General features: G+C 48.6%; 1 protein-coding gene across 1 annotated transcript in view; it reads right to left on the bottom strand.

Annotated features, from left to right (window-relative positions):
* LOC110532569 (uncharacterized) overlaps nt 1-25688 on the bottom strand; it is a 50997-nt gene extending 25309 nt beyond the window's left edge. The window contains exon 1 of the mRNA XM_021616576.3: nt 25276-25688. Within this exon, the coding sequence (XP_021472251.3) occupies nt 25276-25357 (82 nt within the window). The 5' untranslated portion in view covers nt 25358-25688. The remainder of the gene's footprint in view (nt 1-25275) is intronic.
* Nucleotides 25689-26086: the final 398 nt, after the last annotated feature.

The raw sequence follows: 26086 nt of genomic DNA, 5'->3' as shown, positions 1-26086 counted from the left end.
GGGCTGCAGTGTGGATGGGATGTGACGGGCCTGGTAGTGCGTGACAGCTGAAATGCTGCTTCTATAGCCTGGCTGTGGTTGGACCCATCAACAGCACATGATACCATAGTAAGTAGTAACGTTCTATAACCAAATGAGAAGACAACCCATAGAATTACATATAGAATCTCTATAGAATCGTGATTTAATAGGATCTCTGTGGGACAGCCACAGACCTAACTGACACGCTACAGAGATGTGGGTAATTCTGTTGGGTTGATGAATGGAGAGGAGATGGTTGACTTCATGGTTATATTTTCTGAGGGGAGCTGGTTATAATCCCTGGGTGAGGTCATTGACTTGACATACTATAGAAAGTCACACTGTACATATATCAAGTATCTACACATCCATAAATAAGTGCTATTCCTGGAAGTATGTTATGTATTTCACGACTGTACGCAGTCATTTTTAAATCGAGAGTTCCAGGAAAGTCACAAGGAGTAAATATTATTTGTAAATCTCAGGTCATCCTAACGATGAGCTACCACTTAATGTAGGTTCATTCATAAACAAATAGGCTATTCTCCTCTAAAACACCCCTGTTGGAGCTGACAACACTGAAAATCCCCTGTTGGAGCTGACAACACTGAAACTCCCCTGTTGGAGCTGACAACACTAAAACTCCCCTATTGGAGCTGATACGACACTGAAACCCCTGATGGAGCTTTCAACACTGAAACACACCTGTTGGAGCTGACAAAACTGAAAATCACATGTTGTAGCTGACACAACACTGAAACTCCCCTGATGGAGCTGACAACACTGAAACTCCCCTGTTGGAGCTGACAACAGTGACACTCCCCTGTTGGAGCTGACACGACACTGAAACTCCCCTGATGGAGCTGACAACACTGTAATACCCCTGTTGGAGCTGACAAAACTGAAAATCCCCTGTTGGAGCTGACACAACAATGAAACTCCCCTGTTGTAGCTGACACGACACTGAAACTCCCCCGTTGGAGTTGAAATGACGATCAAACTCTCATGTTTGGAGCTTACACGGCGCTGATACTCCCCTGATGGATTTGACACGGCGCTGATACTCCCCTGTTGGATTTGACACGGCGCTGATACTCCCCTGTTGGATTTGACACGGCGCTGATACTCCCCTGTTGGATTTGACACGGCGCTGATACTCCCCTGTTGGATTTGACACGGCGCTGATACTCCCCTGTTGGATTTGACACGGCGCTGATACTCCCCTGTTGGATTTGACACGGCGCTGATACTCCCCTGTTGGATTTGACACGGCGCTGATACTCCCCTGTTGGATTTGACACGGCGCTGATACTCCCCTGTTGGATTTGACACGGCGCTGATACTCCCCTGTTGGATTTGACACGGCGCTGATACTCCCCTGTTGGATTTGACACGGCGCTGATACTCCCCTGTTGGATTTGACACGGCGCTGATACTCCCCTGTTGGATTTGACACGGCGCTGATACCCCCCTGTTGGATTTGACACGGCGCTGATACTCCCCTGTTGGGGCTGGAACAATGCTGAAACTCCCCTGTTGGATTTGACACGGCGCTGATACTCCCCTGTTGGATTTGACACGGAGCTGATACTCCCCTGTTGGATTTGACACGGCGCTGATACCCCCCTGTTGGATTTGACCCGGCGCTGAAACTCCCCTGTTGGGGCTGGAACAATGCTGAAACTCCCCTGTTGGATTTGACACGGCGCTGATACTCCCCTGTTGGATTTGACACAGCGCTGATACTCCCCTGTTGGATTTGACACGGCGCTGATACTCCCCTGTTGGATTTGACACGGCGCTGATACTCCCCTGTTGGATTTGACACGGCGCTGATACTCCCCTGTTGGATTTGACACGGCGCTGATACTCCCCTGTTGGATTTGACACGGCGCTGATACTCCCCTGTTGGATTTGACACGGCGCTGATACTCCCCTGTTGGATTTGACACGGCGCTGAAACTCCCCTGTTGGGGCTGGAACAATGCTGAAACTCCCCTGTTGGAGCTGACACGACACTGAATCTCCCCTGTTGGAGCTGACACGAGACTGTAACTCCCCTGTTGGAGCTGACACGACACTGAATCTCCCCTGTTGGAGCTGACACGAGACTGTAACTCCCCTGTTGGAGCTGACACGAGACTGTAACTCCCCTGTTGGAGCTGACACGAGACTGTAACTCCTCTGTTGGAGCTGACACGAGACTGTAACACCCCTGTTGGAGCTGACACGAGACTGTAACTCCTCTGTTGGAGCTGACACGAGACTGTAACTCCTCTGTTGGAGCTGACACGAGACTGTAACTCCCCTGTTGGAGCTGACACGAGACTGTAACTCCTCTGTTGGAGCTGACACGAGACTGAAACTCCTCTTTTGGAGCTAACACGACACTGAAACTCTCTTGTTGGAGCTGACACGACACTGAAACTCTCTTGTTGGAGCTGACACGACACTGAAACTCCCCTGTTTGAGCTGACACAACCCTGAAACTCGCCTGTTGGAGCTGACATGATGCTGAATCACCCCTGTTGGAGCTGACACGGCGCTGAAACTCCCCTGTTGGAGCTGACACAATGCTGAAACTTCCCTGTTGGAGCTGAAACGAAACTCAAACTTCCCTGTTTGAGCTGACACGACACTGAAACTCTCCTGTTGGAGCTGACATGACGCTGAAACCACCCTGTTAGAACTGACACGGTGCTGAAACTCCCCTGTTAGAACTGACACGGTGCTGAAACTCCCCTGTTGGAGCTGACACAATGCGGAAACTCCCCTGTTGGAGCTGACATGACACTGAAACTCTTCTGTTGGAGCTGACACAACACTGAAACTCCCTTGTTGGAGCTGACACAACGCTGAAACTCCCCTGTTAGAACTGAAACGGCGCTGAAACTCCCCTGTTGGAGCTGACACAATGCTGAAACTTCCCTGTTGGAGCTGAAACGAAACTCAAACTTCCCTGTTTGAGCTGACACGACACTGAAACTCTCCTGTTGGAGCTGACATGACGCTGAAACTACCCTGTTAGAACTGACACGGTGCTGAAACTCCCCTGTTAGAACTGACACGGTGCTGAAACTCCCCTGTTGGAGCTGACACAATGCGGAAACTCCCCTGTTGGAGCTGACATGACACTGAAACTCTTCTGTTGGAGCTGACACAACACTGAAACTCCCTTGTTGGAGCTGACACAACGCTGAAACTCCCCTGTTAGAACTGACACGGCGCTGAAACTACCCTGTTGGAGCTGACACAATGCTGAAACTCCCCTGTTAGAGCTGACACAACACTGAAACTCCCATGTTGGAGCTGACACGGCGCAGGAACTCCCTAGTGTGAGCTTTCACAGCGCTGAAACTCAACTGTTGGAGCTGACACATTGCTGAAACTCCTCTGCTGGAGCTGAAACGACACAAAAACGCTCCTGTTGGAGTTGACACGACGATGAAACTCCCCTGTTGGAGATGACATGACAATGAAACTCCCCTAATAGAACTTACATGGCGCTGAAACTCCCCTGTTGGAAGAGACACGCGCTGGAACTCCCCAATGTGAGCTGACACAGCCCTGAAACTCCCTTGTTGGAGTTGACTCGACGATGAATCTCCCCTGTTGGAGCTGACACGACACTGAATCTCCCCTGTTGGAGCTGACACGAGACTGAATCTCCGCTGTTGGAGCTAACACGACACTGAAACTCCCCTGTTGGAGCTGACACGACACTGAAACTCCCCTGTTGGAGCTGACACGACACTGAAAATCCTGTGTTGGAGCTGACACGACACTGAAACTCCCCTGTTGGAGCTGACACGACACTGAAACTCCCCAGTTGGAGCTGACACGAGACTGTAACTCCTCTGTTGGAGCTAACACGAGACTGTAACTCCTCTGTTGGAGCTGACAAGACACTGAAACTTCCCTGTTGGAGTTGACGTGACGCTGAATCACCCCTGTTGGGGCTGACACAACGCTGAAACTCCCCTGTTGGAGCTGACACAACACTGAAACTCCCTTGTTGGAGCTGACACAACGCTGAAACTCCCCTGTTAGAACTGACACAACACTGATACTCCCTTGTTGGAGCTGACACAATGCTGAAACTCCCCTGTTGGAGCTGACACAACACTGACACTCCCCTGTTGGATTTGACAGAGCGCTGAAACTCCCCTGTTAGAGCTGACACGACACTGAAACTCTTCTGTTGGAGCTGACACAACACTGAAACTCCTCTGTTGGAGCTGACACAACGCTGAAACTCCCCTGTTAGAACTGACACGGCGCTGAAACTCCCCTGTTGGAGCTGACACGGCGCTGAAACTCCCCAATGAGAGCTGACACTGAGCTGAAACTCCCCAGTGTGAGCTGACACGGCCCTGAAACTCCCTTGTTGGAGTTGACACGACGATGAAACTCCCCTGTTTGAGCTGACACGAAAATGAAACTCCCCTGTTGGAGCTGACATGGCCCTGAAACTCCCTTGTTGGAGATGAAACGACAATGAAACTCCCCTGTTGGAGCTGACACAATGCTGAAACTCCCCTGTTGGAGCTGACACAATGCTGTAACTCCCCTGTTGGAGCTGACACGACAATGAAACTCCCCTGTTGGAGCTGACACGACAGTGAAACTCCCCTATTGGAGTTGACATGACGATGAAACTCCCCTGTTGGAGCTGACACGACACTGAAACTCCCCTGTTGGAGTTGACATGACGATGAAACTCCCCTGTTGGAGCTGACACGACAATGAAACTCCCCTGTTGGAGCTGACACGACGATGAAACTCCCCTGTTTGAGCTGACACGAAAATGAAACTCCCCTGTTGGAGCTGACACATTGCTGAAACTCCTCTGTTGGAGCTGACACATTGCTGAAACTCCTCTGTTGGAGCTGACACATTGTTGAAACTCCTCTGTTGGAGCTGACACATTGCTGAAACTCCTCTGTTGGAGCTGACACAACAGTCAAACTTCCCTGTTGGAGCTGACATGACACTGAAAGTCTCCTGTTGGAGTTGACGTGTCGCTGAATTACCCCTGTTGGAGCTGACACAACGCTGAAACTCCCCTGTTGGAGCTGACACGACGATGAAACTCCCCTGTTTGAGCTGACCTGAAAATGAAACTCCCCTGTTGGAGCTGACATGGCCCTGAAACTCCCTTGTTGGAGATGACACGACAATGAAACTCCCCTGTTGGAGCTGACACAATGCTGAAACTCCCCTGTTGGAGCTGACACAATGCTGTAACTCCCCTGTTGGAGCTGACACGACAATGAAACTCCCCTGTTGGAGCTGACACGACAGTGAAACTCCCCTGTTGGAGTTGACATGACGATGAAACTCCCCTGTTGGAGCTGACACGACACTGAAACTCCCCTGTTGGAGTTGACATGACGATGAATTACCCCTGTTGGAGCTGACACAACGCTGAAACTCCCCTGTTGGAGCTGACACAACACTAAAACTCCCTTGTTGGAGCTGACACAACACTGAAACCCCTCTGTTGGAGCTGACACGACACTGAAACTCCCCTGTTGGAGCTGACACAACACTAAAACTCCCTTGTTGGAGCTGACACAACACTGAAACCCCTCTGTTGGAGCTGACACGACACTGAAACTCCCCTGTTGGAGTTGACATGACGATGAATTACCCCTGTTGGAGCTGACACAACGCTGAAACTCCCCTGTTGGAGCTGACACAACACTAAAACTCCCTTGTTGGAGCTGACACAACACTGAAACTCCTCTGTTGGAGCTGACACAACGCTGATACTCCCCTGTTGGATTTGACAGAGCGCTGAAACTCCCCTGTTAGAGCTGACACGACACTGAAACTCTTCTGTTGGAGCTGACACAACACTGAAACTCCTCTGTTGGAGCTGACGCAACGCTGAAACTCCCCTGTTAGAACTGACACGGCGCTGAAACTCCCCTGTTGGAGCTGACACGGCGCTGAAACTCCCCAATGAGAGCTGACACTGAGCTGAAACTCCCCAGTGTGAGCTGACACGGCCCTGAAACTCCCTTGTTGGAGTTGACACGACAATGAAACTCCCCTGTTTGAGCTGACACGAAAATGAAACTCCCCTGTTGGAGCTGACATGGCCCTGAAACTCCCTTGTTGGAGATGACACGACAATGAAACTCCCCTGTTGGAGCTGACACAATGCTGAAACTCCCCTGTTGGAGCTGACACAATGCTGTAACTCCCCTGTTGGAGCTGACACGACAATGAAACTCCCCTGTTGGAGCTGACACGACAGTGAAACTCCCCTGTTGGAGTTGACATGACGATGAAACTCCCCTGTTGGAGCTGACACGAAAATGAAACTCCCCTGTTGGAGCTGACACGACACTGATACTCCCCTGTTGGAGCTGACACATTGCTGAAACTCCTCTGTTGGAGCTGACACATTGCTGAAACTCCTCTGTTGGAGCTGACACATTGTTGAAACTCCTCTGTTGGAGATGACACATTGCTGAAACTCCTCTGTTGGAGCTGACACAACAGTCAAACTTCCCTGTTGGAGCTGACATGACACTGAAAGTCTCCTGTTGGAGTTGACGTGTCGCTGAATTACCCCTGTTGGAGCTGACACAACGCTGAAACTCCCCTGTTGGAGCTGACACGAGGATGAAACTCCCCTGTTTGAGCTGACACGAAACTGAAACTCCCCTGTTGGAGCTGACACAATGCTGAAACTCTTCTGTTGGAGCTGACACAACACTAAAACTCCTCTGTTGGAGCTGACACAATGCTGAAACTCTTCTGTTGGAGCTGACACAACACTAAAACTCCTCTGTTGGAGCTGACACGACAATGAAACTCCCCTGTTGGAGCTGACACGACAGTGAAACTCCCCTATTGGAGTTGACATGACGATGAAACTCCCCTGTTGGAGCTGACACGACACTGAAACTCCCCTGTTGGAGTTGACATGACGATGAAACTCCCCTGTTGGAGCTGACACGACAATGAAACTCCCCTGTTGGAGCTGACACGACGATGAAACTCCCCTGTTTGAGCTGACACGAAAATGAAACTCCCCTGTTGGAGCTGACACATTGCTGAAACTCCTCTGTTGGAGCTGACACATTGCTGAAACTCCTCTGTTGGAGCTGACACATTGTTGAAACTCCTCTGTTGGAGCTGACACATTGCTGAAACTCCTCTGTTGGAGCTGACACAACAGTCAAACTTCCCTGTTGGAGCTGACATGACACTGAAAGTCTCCTGTTGGAGTTGACGTGTCGCTGAATTACCCCTGTTGGAGCTGACACAACGCTGAAACTCCCCTGTTGGAGCTGACACGACGATGAAACTCCCCTGTTTGAGCTGACACGAAAATGAAACTCCCCTGTTGGAGCTGACATGGCCCTGAAACTCCCTTGTTGGAGATGACACGACAATGAAACTCCCCTGTTGGAGCTGACACAATGCTGAAACTCCCCTGTTGGAGCTGACACAATGCTGTAACTCCCCTGTTGGAGCTGACACGACAATGAAACTCCCCTGTTGGAGCTGACACGACAGTGAAACTCCCCTGTTGGAGTTGACATGACGATGAAACTCCCCTGTTGGAGCTGACACGACACTGAAACTCCCCTGTTGGAGTTGACATGACGATGAATTACCCCTGTTGGAGCTGACACAACGCTGAAACTCCCCTGTTGGAGCTGACACAACACTAAAACTCCCTTGTTGGAGCTGACACAACACTGAAACCTCTCTGTTGGAGCTGACACGACACTGAAACTCCCCTGTTGGAGCTGACACAACACTAAAACTCCCTTGTTGGAGCTGACACAACACTGAAACCCCTCTGTTGGAGCTGACACGACACTGAAACTCCCCTGTTGGAGTTGACATGACGATGAATTACCCCTGTTGGTGCTGACACAACGCTGAAACTCCCCTGTTGGAGCTGACACAACACTAAAACTCCCTTGTTGGAGCTGACACAACACTGAAACTCCTCTGTTGGAGCTGACACAACGCTGATACTCCCCTGTTGGATTTGACAGAGCGCTGAAACTCCCCTGTTAGAGCTGACACGACACTGAAACTCTTCTGTTGGAGCTGACACAACACTGAAACTCCTCTGTTGGAGCTGACGCAACGCTGAAACTCCCCTGTTAGAACTGACACGGCGCTGAAACTCCCCTGTTGGAGCTGACACGGCGCTGAAACTCCCCAATGAGAGCTGACACTGAGCTGAAACTCCCCAGTGTGAGCTGACACGGCCCTGAAACTCCCTTGTTGGAGTTGACACGACAATGAAACTCCCCTGTTTGAGCTGACACGAAAATGAAACTCCCCTGTTGGAGCTGACATGGCCCTGAAACTCCCTTGTTGGAGATGACACGACAATGAAACTCCCCTGTTGGAGCTGACACAATGCTGAAACTCCCCTGTTGGAGCTGACACAATGCTGTAACTCCCCTGTTGGAGCTGACACGACAATGAAACTCCCCTGTTGGAGCTGACACGACAGTGAAACTCCCCTGTTGGAGTTGACATGACGATGAAACTCCCCTGTTGGAGCTGACACGAAAATGAAACTCCCCTGTTGGAGCTGACACGACACTGATACTCCCCTGTTGGAGCTGACACATTGCTGAAACTCCTCTGTTGGAGCTGGCACATTGCTGAAACTCCTCTGTTGGAGCTGACACATTGTTGAAACTCCTCTGTTGGAGATGACACATTGCTGAAACTCCTCTGTTGGAGCTGACACAACAGTCAAACTTCCCTGTTGGAGCTGACATGACACTGAAAGTCTCCTGTTGGAGTTGACGTGTCGCTGAATTACCCCTGTTGGAGCTGACACAACACTGAAACTCCCCTGTTGGAGCTGACACGACGATGAAACTCCCCTGTTTGAGCTGACACGAAAATGAAACTCCCCTGTTGGAGCTGACACAATGCTGAAACTCTTCTGTTGGAGCTGACACAACACTAAAACTCCTCTGTTGGAGCTGACACAATGCTGAAACTCTTCTGTTGGAGCTGACACAACACTAAAACTCCTCTGTTGGAGCTGACACGACAATGAAACTCCCCTGTTGGAGCTGACACGACAGTGAAACTCCCCTATTGGAGTTGACATGGCGATGAAACTCCCCTGTTGGAGCTGACACGACACTGAAACTCCCCTGTTGGAGTTGACATGACGATGAAACTCCCCTGTTGGAGCTGACACGACAATGAAACTCCCCTGTTGGAGCTGACACGACGATGAAACTCCCCTGTTTGAGCTGACACGAAAATGAAACTCCCCTGTTGGAGCTGACACATTGCTGAAACTCCTCTGTTGGAGCTGACACATTGCTGAAACTCCTCTGTTGGAGCTGACACATTGTTGAAACTCCTCTGTTGGAGCTGACACATTGCTGAAACTCCTCTGTTGGAGCTGACACAACAGTCAAACTTCCCTGTTGGAGCTGACATGACACTGAAAGTCTCCTGTTGGAGTTGACGTGTCGCTGAATTACCCCTGTTGGAGCTGACACAACGCTGAAACTCCCCTGTTGGAGCTGACACGACGATGAAACTCCCCTGTTTGAGCTGACCCGAAAATGAAACTCCCCTGTTGGAGCTGACATGGCCCTGAAACTCCCTTGTTGGAGATGACACGACAATGAAACTCCCCTGTTGGAGCTGACACAATGCTGAAACTCCCCTGTTGGAGCTGACACAATGCTGTAACTCCCCTGTTGGAGCTGACACGACAATGAAACTCCCCTGTTGGAGCTGACACGACAGTGAAACTCCCCTGTTGGAGTTGACATGACGATGAAACTCCCCTGTTGGAGCTGACACGACACTGAAACTCCCCTGTTGGAGTTGACATGACGATGAATTACCCCTGTTGGAGCTGACACAACGCTGAAACTCCCCTGTTGGAGCTGACACAACACTAAAACTCCCTTGTTGGAGCTGACACAACACTGAAACCCCTCTGTTGGAGCTGACACGACACTGAAACTCCCCTGTTGGAGCTGACACAACACTAAAACTCCCTTGTTGGAGCTGACACAACACTGAAACCCCTCTGTTGGAGCTGACACGACACTGAAACTCCCCTGTTGGAGTTGACATGACGATGAATTACCCCTGTTGGAGCTGACACAACGCTGAAACTCCCCTGTTGGAGCTGACACAACACTAAAACTCCCTTGTTGGAGCTGACACAACACTGAAACTCCTCTGTTGGAGCTGACACAACGCTGATACTCCCCTGTTGGATTTGACAGAGCGCTGAAACTCCCCTGTTAGAGCTGACACGACACTGAAACTCTTCTGTTGGAGCTGACACAACACTGAAACTCCTCTGTTGGAGCTGACGCAACGCTGAAACTCCCCTGTTAGAGCTGACACGACACTGAAACTCTTCTGTTGGAGCTGACACGACAATGAAACTCCCCTGTTGGAGCTGACACGACAGTGAAACTCCCCTGTTGGAGTTGACATGACGATGAAACTCCCCTGTTGGAGCTGACACGAAAATGAAACTCCCCTGTTGGAGCTGACACGACACTGATACTCCCCTGTTGGAGCTGACACATTGCTGAAACTCCTCTGTTGGAGCTGGCACATTGCTGAAACTCCTCTGTTGGAGCTGACACATTGTTGAAACTCCTCTGTTGGAGATGACACATTGCTGAAACTCCTCTGTTGGAGCTGACACAACAGTCAAACTTCCCTGTTGGAGCTGACATGACACTGAAAGTCTCCTGTTGGAGTTGACGTGTCGCTGAATTACCCCTGTTGGAGCTGACACAACACTGAAACTCCCCTGTTGGAGCTGACACGACGATGAAACTCCCCTGTTTGAGCTGACACGAAAATGAAACTCCCCTGTTGGAGCTGACACAATGCTGAAACTCTTCTGTTGGAGCTGACACAACACTAAAACTCCTCTGTTGGAGCTGACACAATGCTGAAACTCTTCTGTTGGAGCTGACACAACACTAAAACTCCTCTGTTGGAGCTGACACGACAATGAAACTCCCCTGTTGGAGCTGACACGACAGTGAAACTCCCCTATTGGAGTTGACATGGCGATGAAACTCCCCTGTTGGAGCTGACACGACACTGAAACTCCCCTGTTGGAGTTGACATGACGATGAAACTCCCCTGTTGGAGCTGACACGACAATGAAACTCCCCTGTTGGAGCTGACACGACGATGAAACTCCCCTGTTTGAGCTGACACGAAAATGAAACTCCCCTGTTGGAGCTGACACATTGCTGAAACTCCTCTGTTGGAGCTGACACATTGCTGAAACTCCTCTGTTGGAGCTGACACATTGTTGAAACTCCTCTGTTGGAGCTGACACATTGCTGAAACTCCTCTGTTGGAGCTGACACAACAGTCAAACTTCCCTGTTGGAGCTGACATGACACTGAAAGTCTCCTGTTGGAGTTGACGTGTCGCTGAATTACCCCTGTTGGAGCTGACACAACGCTGAAACTCCCCTGTTGGAGCTGACACGACGATGAAACTCCCCTGTTTGAGCTGACCCGAAAATGAAACTCCCCTGTTGGAGCTGACATGGCCCTGAAACTCCCTTGTTGGAGATGACACGACAATGAAACTCCCCTGTTGGAGCTGACACAATGCTGAAACTCCCCTGTTGGAGCTGACACAATGCTGTAACTCCCCTGTTGGAGCTGACACGACAATGAAACTCCCCTGTTGGAGCTGACACGACAGTGAAACTCCCCTGTTGGAGTTGACATGACGATGAAACTCCCCTGTTGGAGCTGACACGACACTGAAACTCCCCTGTTGGAGTTGACATGACGATGAATTACCCCTGTTGGAGCTGACACAACGCTGAAACTCCCCTGTTGGAGCTGACACAACACTAAAACTCCCTTGTTGGAGCTGACACAACACTGAAACCCCTCTGTTGGAGCTGACACGACACTGAAACTCCCCTGTTGGAGCTGACACAACACTAAAACTCCCTTGTTGGAGCTGACACAACACTGAAACCCCTCTGTTGGAGCTGACACGACACTGAAACTCCCCTGTTGGAGTTGACATGACGATGAATTACCCCTGTTGGAGCTGACACAACGCTGAAACTCCCCTGTTGGAGCTGACACAACACTAAAACTCCCTTGTTGGAGCTGACACAACACTGAAACTCCTCTGTTGGAGCTGACACAACGCTGATACTCCCCTGTTGGATTTGACAGAGCGCTGAAACTCCCCTGTTAGAGCTGACACGACACTGAAACTCTTCTGTTGGAGCTGACACAACACTGAAACTCCTCTGTTGGAGCTGACGCAACGCTGAAACTCCCCTGTTAGAACTGACACGGCGCTGAAACTCCCCTGTTGGAGCTGACACGGCGCTGAAACTCCCCAATGAGAGCTGACACTGAGCTGAAACTCCCCAGTGTGAGCTGACACGGCCCTGAAACTCCCTTGTTGGAGTTGACACGACAATGAAACTCCCCTGTTTGAGCTGACACGAAAATGAAACTCCCCTGTTGGAGCTGACATGGCCCTGAAACTCCCTTGTTGGAGATGACACGACAATGAAACTCCCCTGTTGGAGCTGACACAATGCTGAAACTCCCCTGTTGGAGCTGACACAATGCTGTAACTCCCCTGTTGGAGCTGACACGACAATGAAACTCCCCTGTTGGAGCTGACACGACAGTGAAACTCCCCTGTTGGAGTTGACATGACGATGAAACTCCCCTGTTGGAGCTGACACGAAAATGAAACTCCCCTGTTGGAGCTGACACGACACTGATACTCCCCTGTTGGAGCTGACACATTGCTGAAACTCCTCTGTTGGAGCTGACACATTGCTGAAACTCCTCTGTTGGAGCTGACACATTGTTGAAACTCCTCTGTTGGAGATGACACATTGCTGAAACTCCTCTGTTGGAGCTGACACAACAGTCAAACTTCCCTGTTGGAGCTGACATGACACTGAAAGTCTCCTGTTGGAGTTGACGTGTCGCTGAATTACCCCTGTTGGAGCTGACACAACGCTGAAACTCCCCTGTTGGAGCTGACACGACGATGAAACTCCCCTGTTTGAGCTGACACGAAAATGAAACTCCCCTGTTGGAGCTGACACATTGCTGAAACTCCTCTGTTGGAGCTGACACATTGCTGAAACTCCTCTGTTGGAGCTGACACATTGTTGAAACTCCTCTGTTGGAGCTGACACATTGCTGAAACTCCTCTGTTGGAGCTGACACAACAGTCAAACTTCCCTGTTGGAGCTGACATGACACTGAAAGTCTCCTGTTGGAGTTGACGTGTCGCTGAATTACCCCTGTTGGAGCTGACACAACGCTGAAACTCCCCTGTTGGAGCTGACACGACGATGAAACTCCCCTGTTTGAGCTGACCCGAAAATGAAACTCCCCTGTTGGAGCTGACATGGCCCTGAAACTCCCTTGTTGGAGATGACACGACAATGAAACTCCCCTGTTGGAGCTGACACAATGCTGAAACTCCCCTGTTGGAGCTGACACAATGCTGTAACTCCCCTGTTGGAGCTGACACGACAATGAAACTCCCCTGTTGGAGCTGACACGACAGTGAAACTCCCCTGTTGGAGTTGACATGACGATGAAACTCCCCTGTTGGAGCTGACACGACACTGAAACTCCCCTGTTGGAGTTGACATGACGATGAATTACCCCTGTTGGAGCTGACACAACGCTGAAACTCCCCTGTTGGAGCTGACACAACACTAAAACTCCCTTGTTGGAGCTGACACAACACTGAAACCCCTCTGTTGGAGCTGACACGACACTGAAACTCCCCTGTTGGAGCTGACACAACACTAAAACTCCCTTGTTGGAGCTGACACAACACTGAAACCCCTCTGTTGGAGCTGACACGACACTGAAACTCCCCTGTTGAAGTTGACATGACGATGAATTACCCCTGTTGGAGCTGACACAACGCTGAAACTCCCCTGTTGGAGCTGACACAACACTAAAACTCCCTTGTTGGAGCTGACACAACACTGAAACTCCTCTGTTGGAGCTGACACAACGCTGATACTCCCCTGTTGGATTTGACAGAGCGCTGAAACTCCCCTGTTAGAGCTGACACGACACTGAAACTCTTCTGTTGGAGCTGACACAACACTGAAACTCCTCTGTTGGAGCTGACGCAACGCTGAAACTCCCCTGTTAGAACTGACACGGCGCTGAAACTCCCCTGTTGGAGCTGACACGGCGCTGAAACTCCCCAATGAGAGCTGACACTGAGCTGAAACTCCCCAGTGTGAGCTGACACGGCCCTGAAACTCCCTTGTTGGAGTTGACACGACAATGAAACTCCCCTGTTTGAGCTGACACGAAAATGAAACTCCCCTGTTGGAGCTGACATGGCCCTGAAACTCCCTTGTTGGAGATGACACGACAATGAAACTCCCCTGTTGGAGCTGACACAATGCTGAAACTCCCCTGTTGGAGCTGACACAATGCTGTAACTCCCCTGTTGGAGCTGACACGACAATGAAACTCCCCTGTTGGAGCTGACACGACAGTGAAACTCCCCTGTTGGAGTTGACATGACGATGAAACTCCCCTGTTGGAGCTGACACGAAAATGAAACTCCCCTGTTGGAGCTGACACGACACTGATACTCCCCTGTTGGAGCTGACACATTGCTGAAACTCCTCTGTTGGAGCTGACACATTGCTGAAACTCCTCTGTTGGAGCTGACACATTGTTGAAACTCCTCTGTTGGAGATGACACATTGCTGAAACTCCTCTGTTGGAGCTGACACAACAGTCAAACTTCCCTGTTGGAGCTGACATGACACTGAAAGTCTCCTGTTGGAGTTGACGTGTCGCTGAATTACCCCTGTTGGAGCTGACACAACGCTGAAACTCCCCTGTTGGAGCTGACACGACGATGAAACTCCCCTGTTTGAGCTGACACGAAAATGAAACTCCCCTGTTGGAGCTGACACAATGCTGAAACTCTTCTGTTGGAGCTGACACAACACTAAAACTCCTCTGTTGGAGCTGACACAATGCTGAAACTCTTCTGTTGGAGCTGACACAACACTAAAACTCCTCTGTTGGAGCTGACACAACACTAAAACTCCCTTGTTGGAGCTGACACAACACTGAAACTACTCTGTTGGAGCTGACACAACGCTGATACTCCCCTGTTGGATTTGACAGAGCGCTGAAACTCCCCTGTTGGAGCTGACACAATGCTGAAACTCCCCTGTTTGAGCTTACACAACATTGAACCTCCCCTGTTTGAGCTGACACAACACTAACTCTCTCCTGTCAGTGCTGACACGACACTGACGCTCGCCTGTTGGAGCTAACACGACACTGAAACTCCCCTGTTGGAGCTGACACGACACTGAAACTCCCCTGTTGGAACTAAAACAGAGCTGAAACTCCCCAGTGTGAGCTGACACGGCCCTGAAACTCCCCTGTTGGAGCTGACACGATACTTTAACTCCTCTGTTGGAGCTGACATGACACTGAAACTCCCCTGTTGGAGCTGACACTACACTGAAACTCCTCTGTTGGAGCTGACATGACACTGAAACTCCCCTGTTGGAGCTGACACTACACTGAAACTCCTCTGTTGGAGCTGACATGACACTGAAACTCCCCTGTTGGCGCTGACACGGCGCTGGTACTCCCCTGTTGGAGCTGACACAATGCTGAAACTCCCCTGTTGGAGCTGACACAACACTGAAACTCTTCTGTTGGAGCTGACACGACACTGAAACTCCCCTTTTGGAGCTGACACAACGCTGAAACTCCCCTGTTGGAGCTGATACAACGATGAAACTCCCCAATGTGAGCTGACACAACACTGAAACTCCCCTGTTCTAACTGACACAATGCTGGAACTCCCCAGTGTGAGCTGACATGGCGACTTCTAGCTAGCTAACTTATGCTAGGATTTAGGGTTAGGGGTCAGGGTTAAGGTTAGGAGTTACGGAAGGGTTAGCTAAAATGGTTAGGGGAAGGGTTATCTAACCTGCTAAGTAGTTGCAAAGTAGCTAAAAAGTAATGTCTATTTAAAAAGTTACCAATTACCTAAAATGCTAATGTTGTCCATGATGAGATTTAAACGTGCACCTTTGGGTTGCTACACGTTCGCGTTATACGCCCACCATACCAAATGTAACATATCATACTAATTTGTATCCCGGATTTATGTTTACTATATTATTAGTCTAGTCTATGAGACTAGGCTGGGTACACAGACAAGTAAACTTCAACCAAAGAATCAGTAAATACAGGCAAGCCGTTCTCTTTTTACTTGATGAACTTGAGGACAGATTCTAACAGTGCAAGTTTAAGACTTTGAGTTTAAGACTTTGGGTGTGGTTCTGTGTTTGTGCAGAGTGTGCGCGCATGTGTCCAGCTCCTTTCAGGACAGGGTCCAGGTCTGTCCTCTCCACAGCCCCATCCAGCCCTGTGGAGAGCGTTTCCTGGCCCCTCACTGATGTCATCATGGCACCAACGGAACAGATTGTCTCATTGTGCTCATGAGCAGCTCGGGCCTTCATAAAGAAACGCATAAAATGTGGTTGCCAGATTTTGTATGGGTGCAGAAGGGAAAAATGGCAAGATGATAATTTGTTTGCTTCGCACTGCTGCAGCACGTGGCAGAGTAGTGTAGTGAGGCTGTGGCTAGCTATGGCTCAGGAACAGGGAAGCCAGTTACCTAAGTCCACAGGGAACACACACACACACACACACACACACACACACACACACACACACACACACATAGAGTAGACATGACAGGATCCAGGCCAGGTAATGACAGCTCAACTCTGAGAAAACCTCTGTGTGATCACAGCAGGACCAACGGAAACATAGAGACATCTTGAAAAGCTCACCTAATGGAAGAGGTCATGGAGAACAGTGTAACATGCAATTCATGCTCCAGTGCAGCACTAGAAAATTAACCAGTGTGTGTCTCCATATCCCCAGGAGGATGTGACTTTTGCCATTTGGCTGCTGTAACCGATCTGGCTTAGGGGGCCAGAACTCAGCTGACTCCCCAGCCCAACCAGGAGCAATGTTGTGTGGAAAGATCAACAAGCTGTGTGGCATCATGTTTACTCCGCACAACATCTTTCTGCTTTCAACAATGCCTTAATTACAGACCATTAAACCCTGATTTACTGGGCTTTTCTAGATGCTCGCTCTCGATATAAGAGAGTCTAAAATGTAAATATTGTGACATTTTTGATGATTTATTGTGAAGACGTCTTTACCCACTTACTCACTGTGTTCTCCTTTTTCCTTCTGCACTTCCTTCTACAACCTTTTACTATTGTGATAGCCATCTCTGACCCTTCCTATATTCCCAGTGTAAGGGATGCAGGGTGGGGAAGGAGGATAATGACTGAACCAAAACAAACATCTCTACACTGAATTAAAGGGGCAGACAGAGAGCACGAGACGAAAGTCCTGTTGCGTGGCCTCTCTAACCTCTAATTAGGGCCTGGTTCTTCTCTGGGGAGGGCTGGAGATGTGCCCGTGACTGGCCTGTAGCAGGGTTGGGTCCTGGGGGCCTCCAACAGGGTGGGATCTAGCCCAGCTGATGTCAGTCTCCCTGGGGAACCATGGTCCGACTCTCTCCCTGGCCCTGCCTAGTCTTAGAGAGATGATCAGGAGATCTTTTGACGTCATGCAGCCACTCAGAGACAGACAGGCCTCAGGCTCATCCTACAGCCTGGGCTCGCCTCCCCACCCAAGCCACAGAGACGGCACCTTGGCTGTTACCACCTGCCTGCTGCACCCCTCCCAGTCCCAGTCTTTAATTCTCCCACCTCCAGATGTCAGTAGTAGAACCCTGACTTCCCTGATTCTCCGAGGCTAGACTGTCACCTCAGACCCAGGCCAGGGTGGATTTCCTCCAGGCTTCCAGAGCCTCCAGAGAATGCCTGCGGCCAGAGGAATGTACAGGGAGGCTGGACAGGGATCCCATTCCTACTAGTCAGCAAGTCAACTGAGCCCCTCTGTACTGGGATACCTTCCTTTAGGTGTCCATGTAGCCTATAGTAGAACAATGTGGACACCCCTGTTCTGTTCTGCCAGTCTGTAGCTACTAGACAGCCACACCAGCCTGCCCTGCATGAAGCACTGGCCAGAAAAACTGTTTCCCTGGTAACCAAATACAGCTTACAGTTTTTCCTCTCCTGTGACCAGACGGCCAGTCAAAACACCAAACCACAATCTGGAAAAAACCTGCGTTGGAACAGTCACCGGGTCCCATGCTCTGTCTACATGAAAATAACTTGATAACAATTTATGCTTCTGAAACCAGGATGGTCAGGATGAACAGGGTGACTTTTTGTTGTGAATTAGCGACAGACGTTGGAACATTGTCCATGCACATCCTTGGACAGGAAATGGCTCTTACGTCACTTGGCACACTGTGACCTCACTAAGCCTCAGAGCTGAGGAGATCGGGCCCATCAATAATACCCAGAACATCCAGCAGGCCTCCCAAAGAGACACACACAGCAGGTTCACCAATAACCACACAATGACACGAAAGAGAGAGAGAGCCACCAGTCAAAGCTAATGGTTCATAATGCCACAGGCATATTACAGTAAGTATACTGCCACTAGATTTCCACCTCTGCTGGCTATACATCTCTACACTCTACACTGCTATTGGAATCCACTCGAGAGCAAAGAGAAGAAACGTGGATGAGGCTTTGTTTTGGGTTTGAAAAATGGTCTGAAACATGGCTCTGGTATTTCTTCAACGCTAACAATGCTGTCATCTAAATTTGGACAGGCAGCCCCTCCGTAACATAAAACCTCAGTTTCCTAAATAGACCGTCCATCTCATAACTGAAGGATAGGCCAGGCCTCGTTCCTCTATACCAAGGTTGTGATCCAAAATGACATCCCATTCCCTACATAGTGCACTGCTTTTTACACAAGGACTCCGGTCAAAGTAGCCTAGAACACTATATTGGGAATAGGGTGCCATTTGGGACACAAGCCCAAATACCAGCTGCTCTGACAGGCTTGTTCTTTGCCTCACAGCTCCCACTGTCAGAACCAAAGCTGCCTGGGCTGTTACTGTTGCTGAGTGCAGATGTTGCTGGGTGGCTTCCAACAGCTTTTTGACATCAGAGTAGGAAGTGAAAGGGGAGAGGTTGTGTTAGAGGATATGTAAATGTACAGTTCCCCTCCAATGGCTAGCTTTATACAATGGTTTGGATTAAGGAGGGAAAAAGTAAAAGCAGAAGGATGGTGGGAAGAGTAAAAGACACACTGCCTGGTTAAACTCATAGAGGAGACCTCACACTCTCTCACTCTCTCTCCCTCAAACTACCATGAGAACAGAAAGTCCCAGTTCCATCCAAAGCAGAAACAGGATGTAATCTTATGTTTTCAATTAGTCAGCAGCATAGAGAAGGGCCCCAACGACCGAAGCATTTCTAGCTGAACATTAATTACAAGGAGCAATTACTCTAGCAGTGAAAGGGCCTCAGCCAAGCCTCATTAAAAGACCCTTTATTCCTCAGGCTAAATTGTACACACCACCATGAAGAGGCATGCCTCCCTCTGCCTTCTCCTGACAAGCATGCCTTGCCTTAGATGACATACTTGTCATATACTTACTGTTATTGTAAACCTGCTGTGTTCTTATATGCTGACAGTCTGTGACATTACCATGACCTGTGATCTTCCAAACATGAGCTAAGTAAGTTTGTGATAAGCTTTCATTGCTGCCTGAGCTCATGTAACAAGCATTGGTGATGACGCACATACTCCATGTCGACCTTTTGAAATTTCCCCTAATTTCAGGGTTGTTCATTAGTTTAACTCTGTATGACTTGAGTGTGGAAGACTGTTGTCTACAAGCTCCCAAGTGATTCTGCTCCCTGTCCAAGGTTGCTGTGGTGTGTTGAAATCAAAGAGAACTAGGAGGAGGGGAGAGGGTTGTTGCTCCTCGTTTGAATCCCAATGGCACCCTATTCCCTATATAGTGCACTACTTTTGACTAACTCCATATTGGCCATGGTGAAAAGTAGTGCACTATGTAGGGAATAGGGTGTCATTTGGGACGCAGGAAATTGTTAAAGCCCTAACAGCTATAAAACTGCACTAGGGTGCCAGCGGATCATGGAACATAAAGATTGCTAGAAACAGCATAATGAGGAGAGGATGATTTGAATGGTAACACACCGTCTGTAATTCATTAAGACTGTTTAGTTGGGTAAAGTATTTTGTATTTGTCTGGTTCATTGCCCTAGAAGGGTTCTGGGCAATTGCATTCTGGGCAATTGTGATTGTTCTTATCCTTGGTTTTGTTGCCTTTTTTAATAAGTTTTCTTTGGAATAGGGTTGATAGAAGCCAAAGCCCAAATGAAGATGTTCTGTTGAACAGAACAGTTACTTGTGGAGTGTGTTGATGTAGTTCAGAGTGTGAGGCCATAGAATGGACAAAGGGAAGTTTTCCTGTCAAACCCTCTAGCCAGATTGACACTGACAAACAATTATTTCAACTTTATTTTGACTGGTACCTATTACATTTTACAAAACCACTGAGGCAACTGCCATTTAACTGTAATCCAGCTCTAATGATGTGGTCTCATGATCTTTGGATCGTGACTATAGGCCCACGAGGATGGAACATGCACCCAACACCCTGCTCCCTCTGACATAACACAGTCATCTGCCAGACTGTTAAGTAAAAAGCCCCACACCCTCCTCTGGATGACGTGAGTCCACGTTCACCATCCTGACTTGGGACTGATGGAATGCTAGTCAATAACTGAGGACCATGAGAAAAAAAGAGGGTCAATATTCTGCACTTGTTTATGTTGGTCGGAAATGTTGTCTGAACTGAATGCAGTCTGATGTCCATTCGCACAGAACCCATCTCACTCCCGATACTGGTATTCAGATGTCCAATCAACTAACACATGATGGAGCTATCTTTCCTCTTTGTGTTGGTCTTCACTGTTCAGATTTGTGTGTCCATATTCATTGAGAGTTTATGGTTCACACCACCCTGAATGACTGTGCTGTGTCTAGCTGTGCTTTTTTGTTGTTGTACCTGTTATTGAACTTATTTCTTTGAAATTCTCAGACATGTAATTTTATCTTTAACTAGGCAAGCAAGTTACGAAAAATGTCTTATTTCCAATGACGGCCTTGGAACTGCCTGTTCAGGGGAAGAACGACAGACTTGTACCTTGTCAGCTCGGGGATTTGAACTTGCGACCTTGTTAGTTACTAGTCCAACACTCTAACCACTAGGCTACCCTGCCACCCTTGTAAAGGATCTGGTGTGAGGAGAGACAAGGATTGTATTCCCCCAAATCATAGGAATGCACATTGTGTCTGTCCCTCTTTCACCCAAGTTGGAATGGTGGTGAATACTTTGGAATACAGACATCACAATGGCTCACTCTACTGTGCCACAGGCACTGAATTAGTGGCACAAATGATGCAGCTCCTGGAGTACCAGCCGTGAAATTAAACACGTTCACGTGTTTTTCTCTCTCTCCATATGGCTCTAAAGCTAGCTTGTTTTCCCTCTATCCACAGAAAACTAGGGCTCCTAACATGAAATGTATTCCATGAGGCATTGGTATGACATCATGCAGCATTTCTAACCCAGCCCATTTCACTGCTAAATATTTGAGAGTCTACATAACTGCTGAATCAAAGCCACGGGAAACGGGAACATAAACTCAATCAGTGTTTGTGATGAAAGTGTGTAGTTTGAACATCTGGCTTGGATAAGAGTAGAATGTTAGTTCAGCTTAACACTTTCACCATTGAGTTGAGTCATAGAAATCCCCCCCCCCCCCCCCTCTGTCTTCTTCTCTCTTTTCTCTTCGTCTCTCTCTTACTCTTTCGATCTCTCCCCATCTGTCTCAGTCAGTGGCCGACACCTCTAAAAAAAGGTTTGCATTGGCATTCCTGCTGCAACATCTGAGCCCTACACGTACCATTGGAATGCATGGCCTTCCGTTGTCAGGTGCTTAGGAGCCCTAATGGCTACACAGAGGCTCCCATCTCAGTTACCCACTGTCAACTTTTAGTCACCATAGCCATGCTGCAACTGCTGTAGATACAGCTCAACTGTAACTGTAGCCTCCAACTGTAACTCACCACAGTGGATCTCCAGTGTTTGGGGTCATGTGGTTGGTCTCAATGTTCTCTCCCCAGATGCAGGCTTTGCATGCTATGCTGCTATCAGACTATCCACAAACACGCATATTTGTATGAAAGATAAGCCCAGTGGCCCCTGGGAAATGAGTTTATTGGTTTCCAGATATATCCAGAGGCATGTACTGTATGGGTCATGTCCGGCTCTTCTGAGTAGAAGCACAAAGAAGGTTCTTTAGTCGAACCCTGGAATCAGCTGTTCTCCTCTAATTCCCTCTCTGGGCTAATGACATCACTAACCCTAAATCCACTGTGCCATTGATTAAACCTTATCCACAGCAAATACCCTCCATGAACAAGACCACAACTGTCCTCTGAACTGATGCTGGATTCATCAAAACACCAAGACATGATAAAAAAAAACAACTTCTGGGCCTCCTGAGTGGTGCAGTGGTCTAAGGCATCGCATCACAGTGCTAGCTGCGCCACTAGAGATTCTGGGTTCGAGTCCGGGCTCTGTTGCAGCCGACCGGGAGACCCATGGGGCGGCGAACAATTTTCCTAGAGTTATCTGGGTTAGGGGAGAGTTTTGCCGGCTGGTATGTCCTTATGCCATCGCGCACTAGCAAATCCTGTGGCGGGCTGGGTCACCAGGTGCACAGTGTTTCCTTCGACACATTGGTGCGGCTGGCTTCTGGGTTAAGTGGGTATTGTGTCAAGAAGCAGTGCGGCTTGGTTGGGTTGTGTTTCTCCAGTGCCTGGGGGTCATGTGGTTGGTCTCAATGTTCTTTCGGGTCTTGACCGTCTCTCCTGAGTCTCTACGGGAGTTGCAGCGATGAGTCAAGACTGTAACTACCAATTGGATACCACAAAATTGGGGAGAAAAAGGCGTAAAAGTAACAAACATTTTTTTTTTTTAATCTAAAAATAATTTAAACTCCCCAATATAGAGACAATGTTAACTGACCGTGAAACATTAAAGTAGTATTCTTCTGGAGAACACTGACATCATGGAACTTGACTTCCAACCTCTTTATGTCTGTACAGCCAGAGAGCTGTAGTTTAGAAAAGTGGTTGAAAAGGGGGGATAATGGGGGCAGATATGGGACAGGGATCATGGGGGCAGATATGGAACAGGGATCATGGGGGCAGATATGGGACAGGGATCATGGGGGCAGATATGGGACAGGGATCATGGGGGCAGATATGGGACAGGGATCATGGGGGCAGATATGGGACAGGGATCATGGGGGCAGATATGGGACAGGGATCATGGGGGCAGATATATGACAGGGATCATGGGGGCAGATATGGGACACATTATTTTAAAATCAGTACCACCAGCTCCTACAAAACACAAGTCACCTATGCCGTACACACACAACTGAATCACCATGGCAACCATCTACAGTTGATTATGTTCCCGAGTTTGGCAGAAATGTTCCAATGTTGTGTTCCAATACCTTATGCTGACCATTCCTTGGCAAATTCACATAGCAGTGGCGGTGGCACACAAGTGTCAACTATGTAGCAGGTTAGTGTGATTGGTGGAGTGTGGTCTGGAATGGAGGAGGATATAGGGAGGGCTTGTGGCAACATCCCTGTGCTATTCTCAAAGTGAAACCCAAGAGCTGTTAACCTGGGCAGGAATGGGAAACGTTCTACTCATGTAAGGGTTTTATTTCAAACAATTTCACAATATTGATCTAAATAGTTGATAGTTAGTTGAACATCTAATAACCATTTGTAAGGAGACTCCAAATAAAGTAATTAAATAGCCTACAATTAAAGGCATAGTAAAAGCACAATACCTGTGTCTCTGTTTCAGATTAAGATGAATCTTAATGTGCCTTTCTAATGTGCCGTGCGTATGTTCCTTTCCATCCTTCTGGTTAGTCTGGCATAGTGTTCCCCCAGTTTACACTGTGCCAAAGAGCTTATGTTTTACCATCCCAGTGCCCAGATGAGCCACTATGGAGTTCTGGAGAAGTCATCACGCAGACCGAACCAACACCAGTCCCACCAGTCTCATCTTCAAACCATAACATCACCAGGCAATTATCATCTATATTAACAGACTTAAGAGTGTGGTTTGGATCTGATAGCTGAAGCTTCCACTCACACCTTCCCGACATGAGGAAAAGAGAGGTACCCGTATAAACAGAAATACCCACCACACACACTGTATGACAGTTTCCACCACCTAAGGGCTGTCATCTTGTGGATGTAATTGTACTCCCTGCTGAGTCACATTCCCATATCTCTCTTTCACTTACATCCATTCATTCTTCCCACCCATCCTGCTGGCTAATAGTATAAACAGGATGCATCTCCACAGGAGAAGCAGGAAACAAACACAGGATGAACTTCCTTCTCCTATTAAACTTCTGGAAACACAGATGAAAAGCCCCCAAACACACTGCGAAGATCAAATTGAACTTCCAGAAGTATATTTCCCCAATTTAAAAAGATTTCATCTGAGTAAAAGCTGCCTGATGGACCTACATCTGAAATGAGCAGAAAATGTTTTAGAAGGAGTGAGCGTTCCATCCCTTCAAAGTGTGTGCTTACACACACACACACACACACACACACACACACACACACACACACACACACACACACACACACACACACACACACACACTGTTCTCTGTTCTCAGGATGTAGTTCATCATTATTTTTAATGGCAACTTTCCCCATTGTGTCGACTAGCTACACCCGCAACTTTTTTACCAGCCCTAAACTCCTAAGAGCTCATAGCTGCCTCATGCCACACCATAATAACAAAAGTATTACAGAACTCACTTGTGAAAAAGCCAAATGTAATTTAAGATAATTTAAATTACATTATGGAACATTTTATTAGCATGTTCATCTCTCGGGGTAAAGTTTAAGTTAGGAATTCATGTTGCACAGCATGTTGCACATGCTCATAAACACTCCCATGGCTTGCTATACCTGGGTCATCTATACCTGGGTCAGTCAGGCTTAGGTTAATTGAGGTACCATGCTTAGAGTTAGTTTACTAGAGTTATCCATAGTTCAAGATTGAGCATGTAAGACACATAACTTTTGAGCCATGAGGTAGAGAGGTGTAAAGAGATGTACTACTCACTGTGTAGGAACAGAGCACAGAGAACCAGGGCTAGAGTCAACCCTCGCCAGGACCCATTCATTCTTCTCATGGACACAGCCATCCTCCAGTCCTTTGTGAGTGCAGCCGGTGTCTGTGTGTGTTTCCCTGTAGGAGTGTGTGAGAGAGAAAGAGAGAGCTAAGTAAGTGAGTGTTTGAGCGCTGGGGGAGCCTGTGTGTGTTTCCTGTGAATGCTCGCAGAGCGTGACAGACAGGCAGGATAAAGGGTGGCTTGTGTTCCGCTGGTTTTATATGGCCCCTCTCCTTTGCCCTCCCTCTCCCCCCCCCCTCTCTCTCTCCCTCTCTCTTCCCCTCTCTCTCCCTCCTCTCTCTCTCTCTCCCTCTCTCTTCCCCTCTCTCTCACCCTCTCTCTCCCGCTCCCTCCTTCTTTCTCCACACCCCTTTTCTTACTGGTTGGGTTTAACCCCTCTTAAGGCAGCTGGTCCTCCTCGTTTGGGTATGTAAGAAAGAGCGCGTGTAAGAACCCGAGTTAGTGAGTGAGCAGGGCATACTGTAGTAGGTTTGTGTGAGTGCAATGGTAATATAATGCTGGTGTGACTTGCGTATCGAGCCATCTGTCTGTCTGAGGCATACATCATTAGTACACATTTGCTGAAAACGAAGTAAATTCACATCAGGCTTTACGATACCACAAGTGAACTAGCACCACAGCTGTATATTTGGAGTTGACCCCAACCATGACTCACTGTCCCAATGAGTACCTAATTGAGACATACCAGGCTGCCTGCTGGCTCTGGCTCGTCTGATAGGCTGAGAGAGGTTCTGCTTTGAA

The sequence above is a fragment of the Oncorhynchus mykiss genome, chromosome 9 (genome assembly GCF_057628025.1).
Source record: "Oncorhynchus mykiss isolate SJ-2025 chromosome 9, ASM5762802v1, whole genome shotgun sequence".
In the NCBI taxonomy this organism is placed as follows: domain Eukaryota; kingdom Metazoa; phylum Chordata; class Actinopteri; order Salmoniformes; family Salmonidae; genus Oncorhynchus; species Oncorhynchus mykiss.
This window is presented reverse-complemented; position numbering and strand designations above follow the sequence as displayed.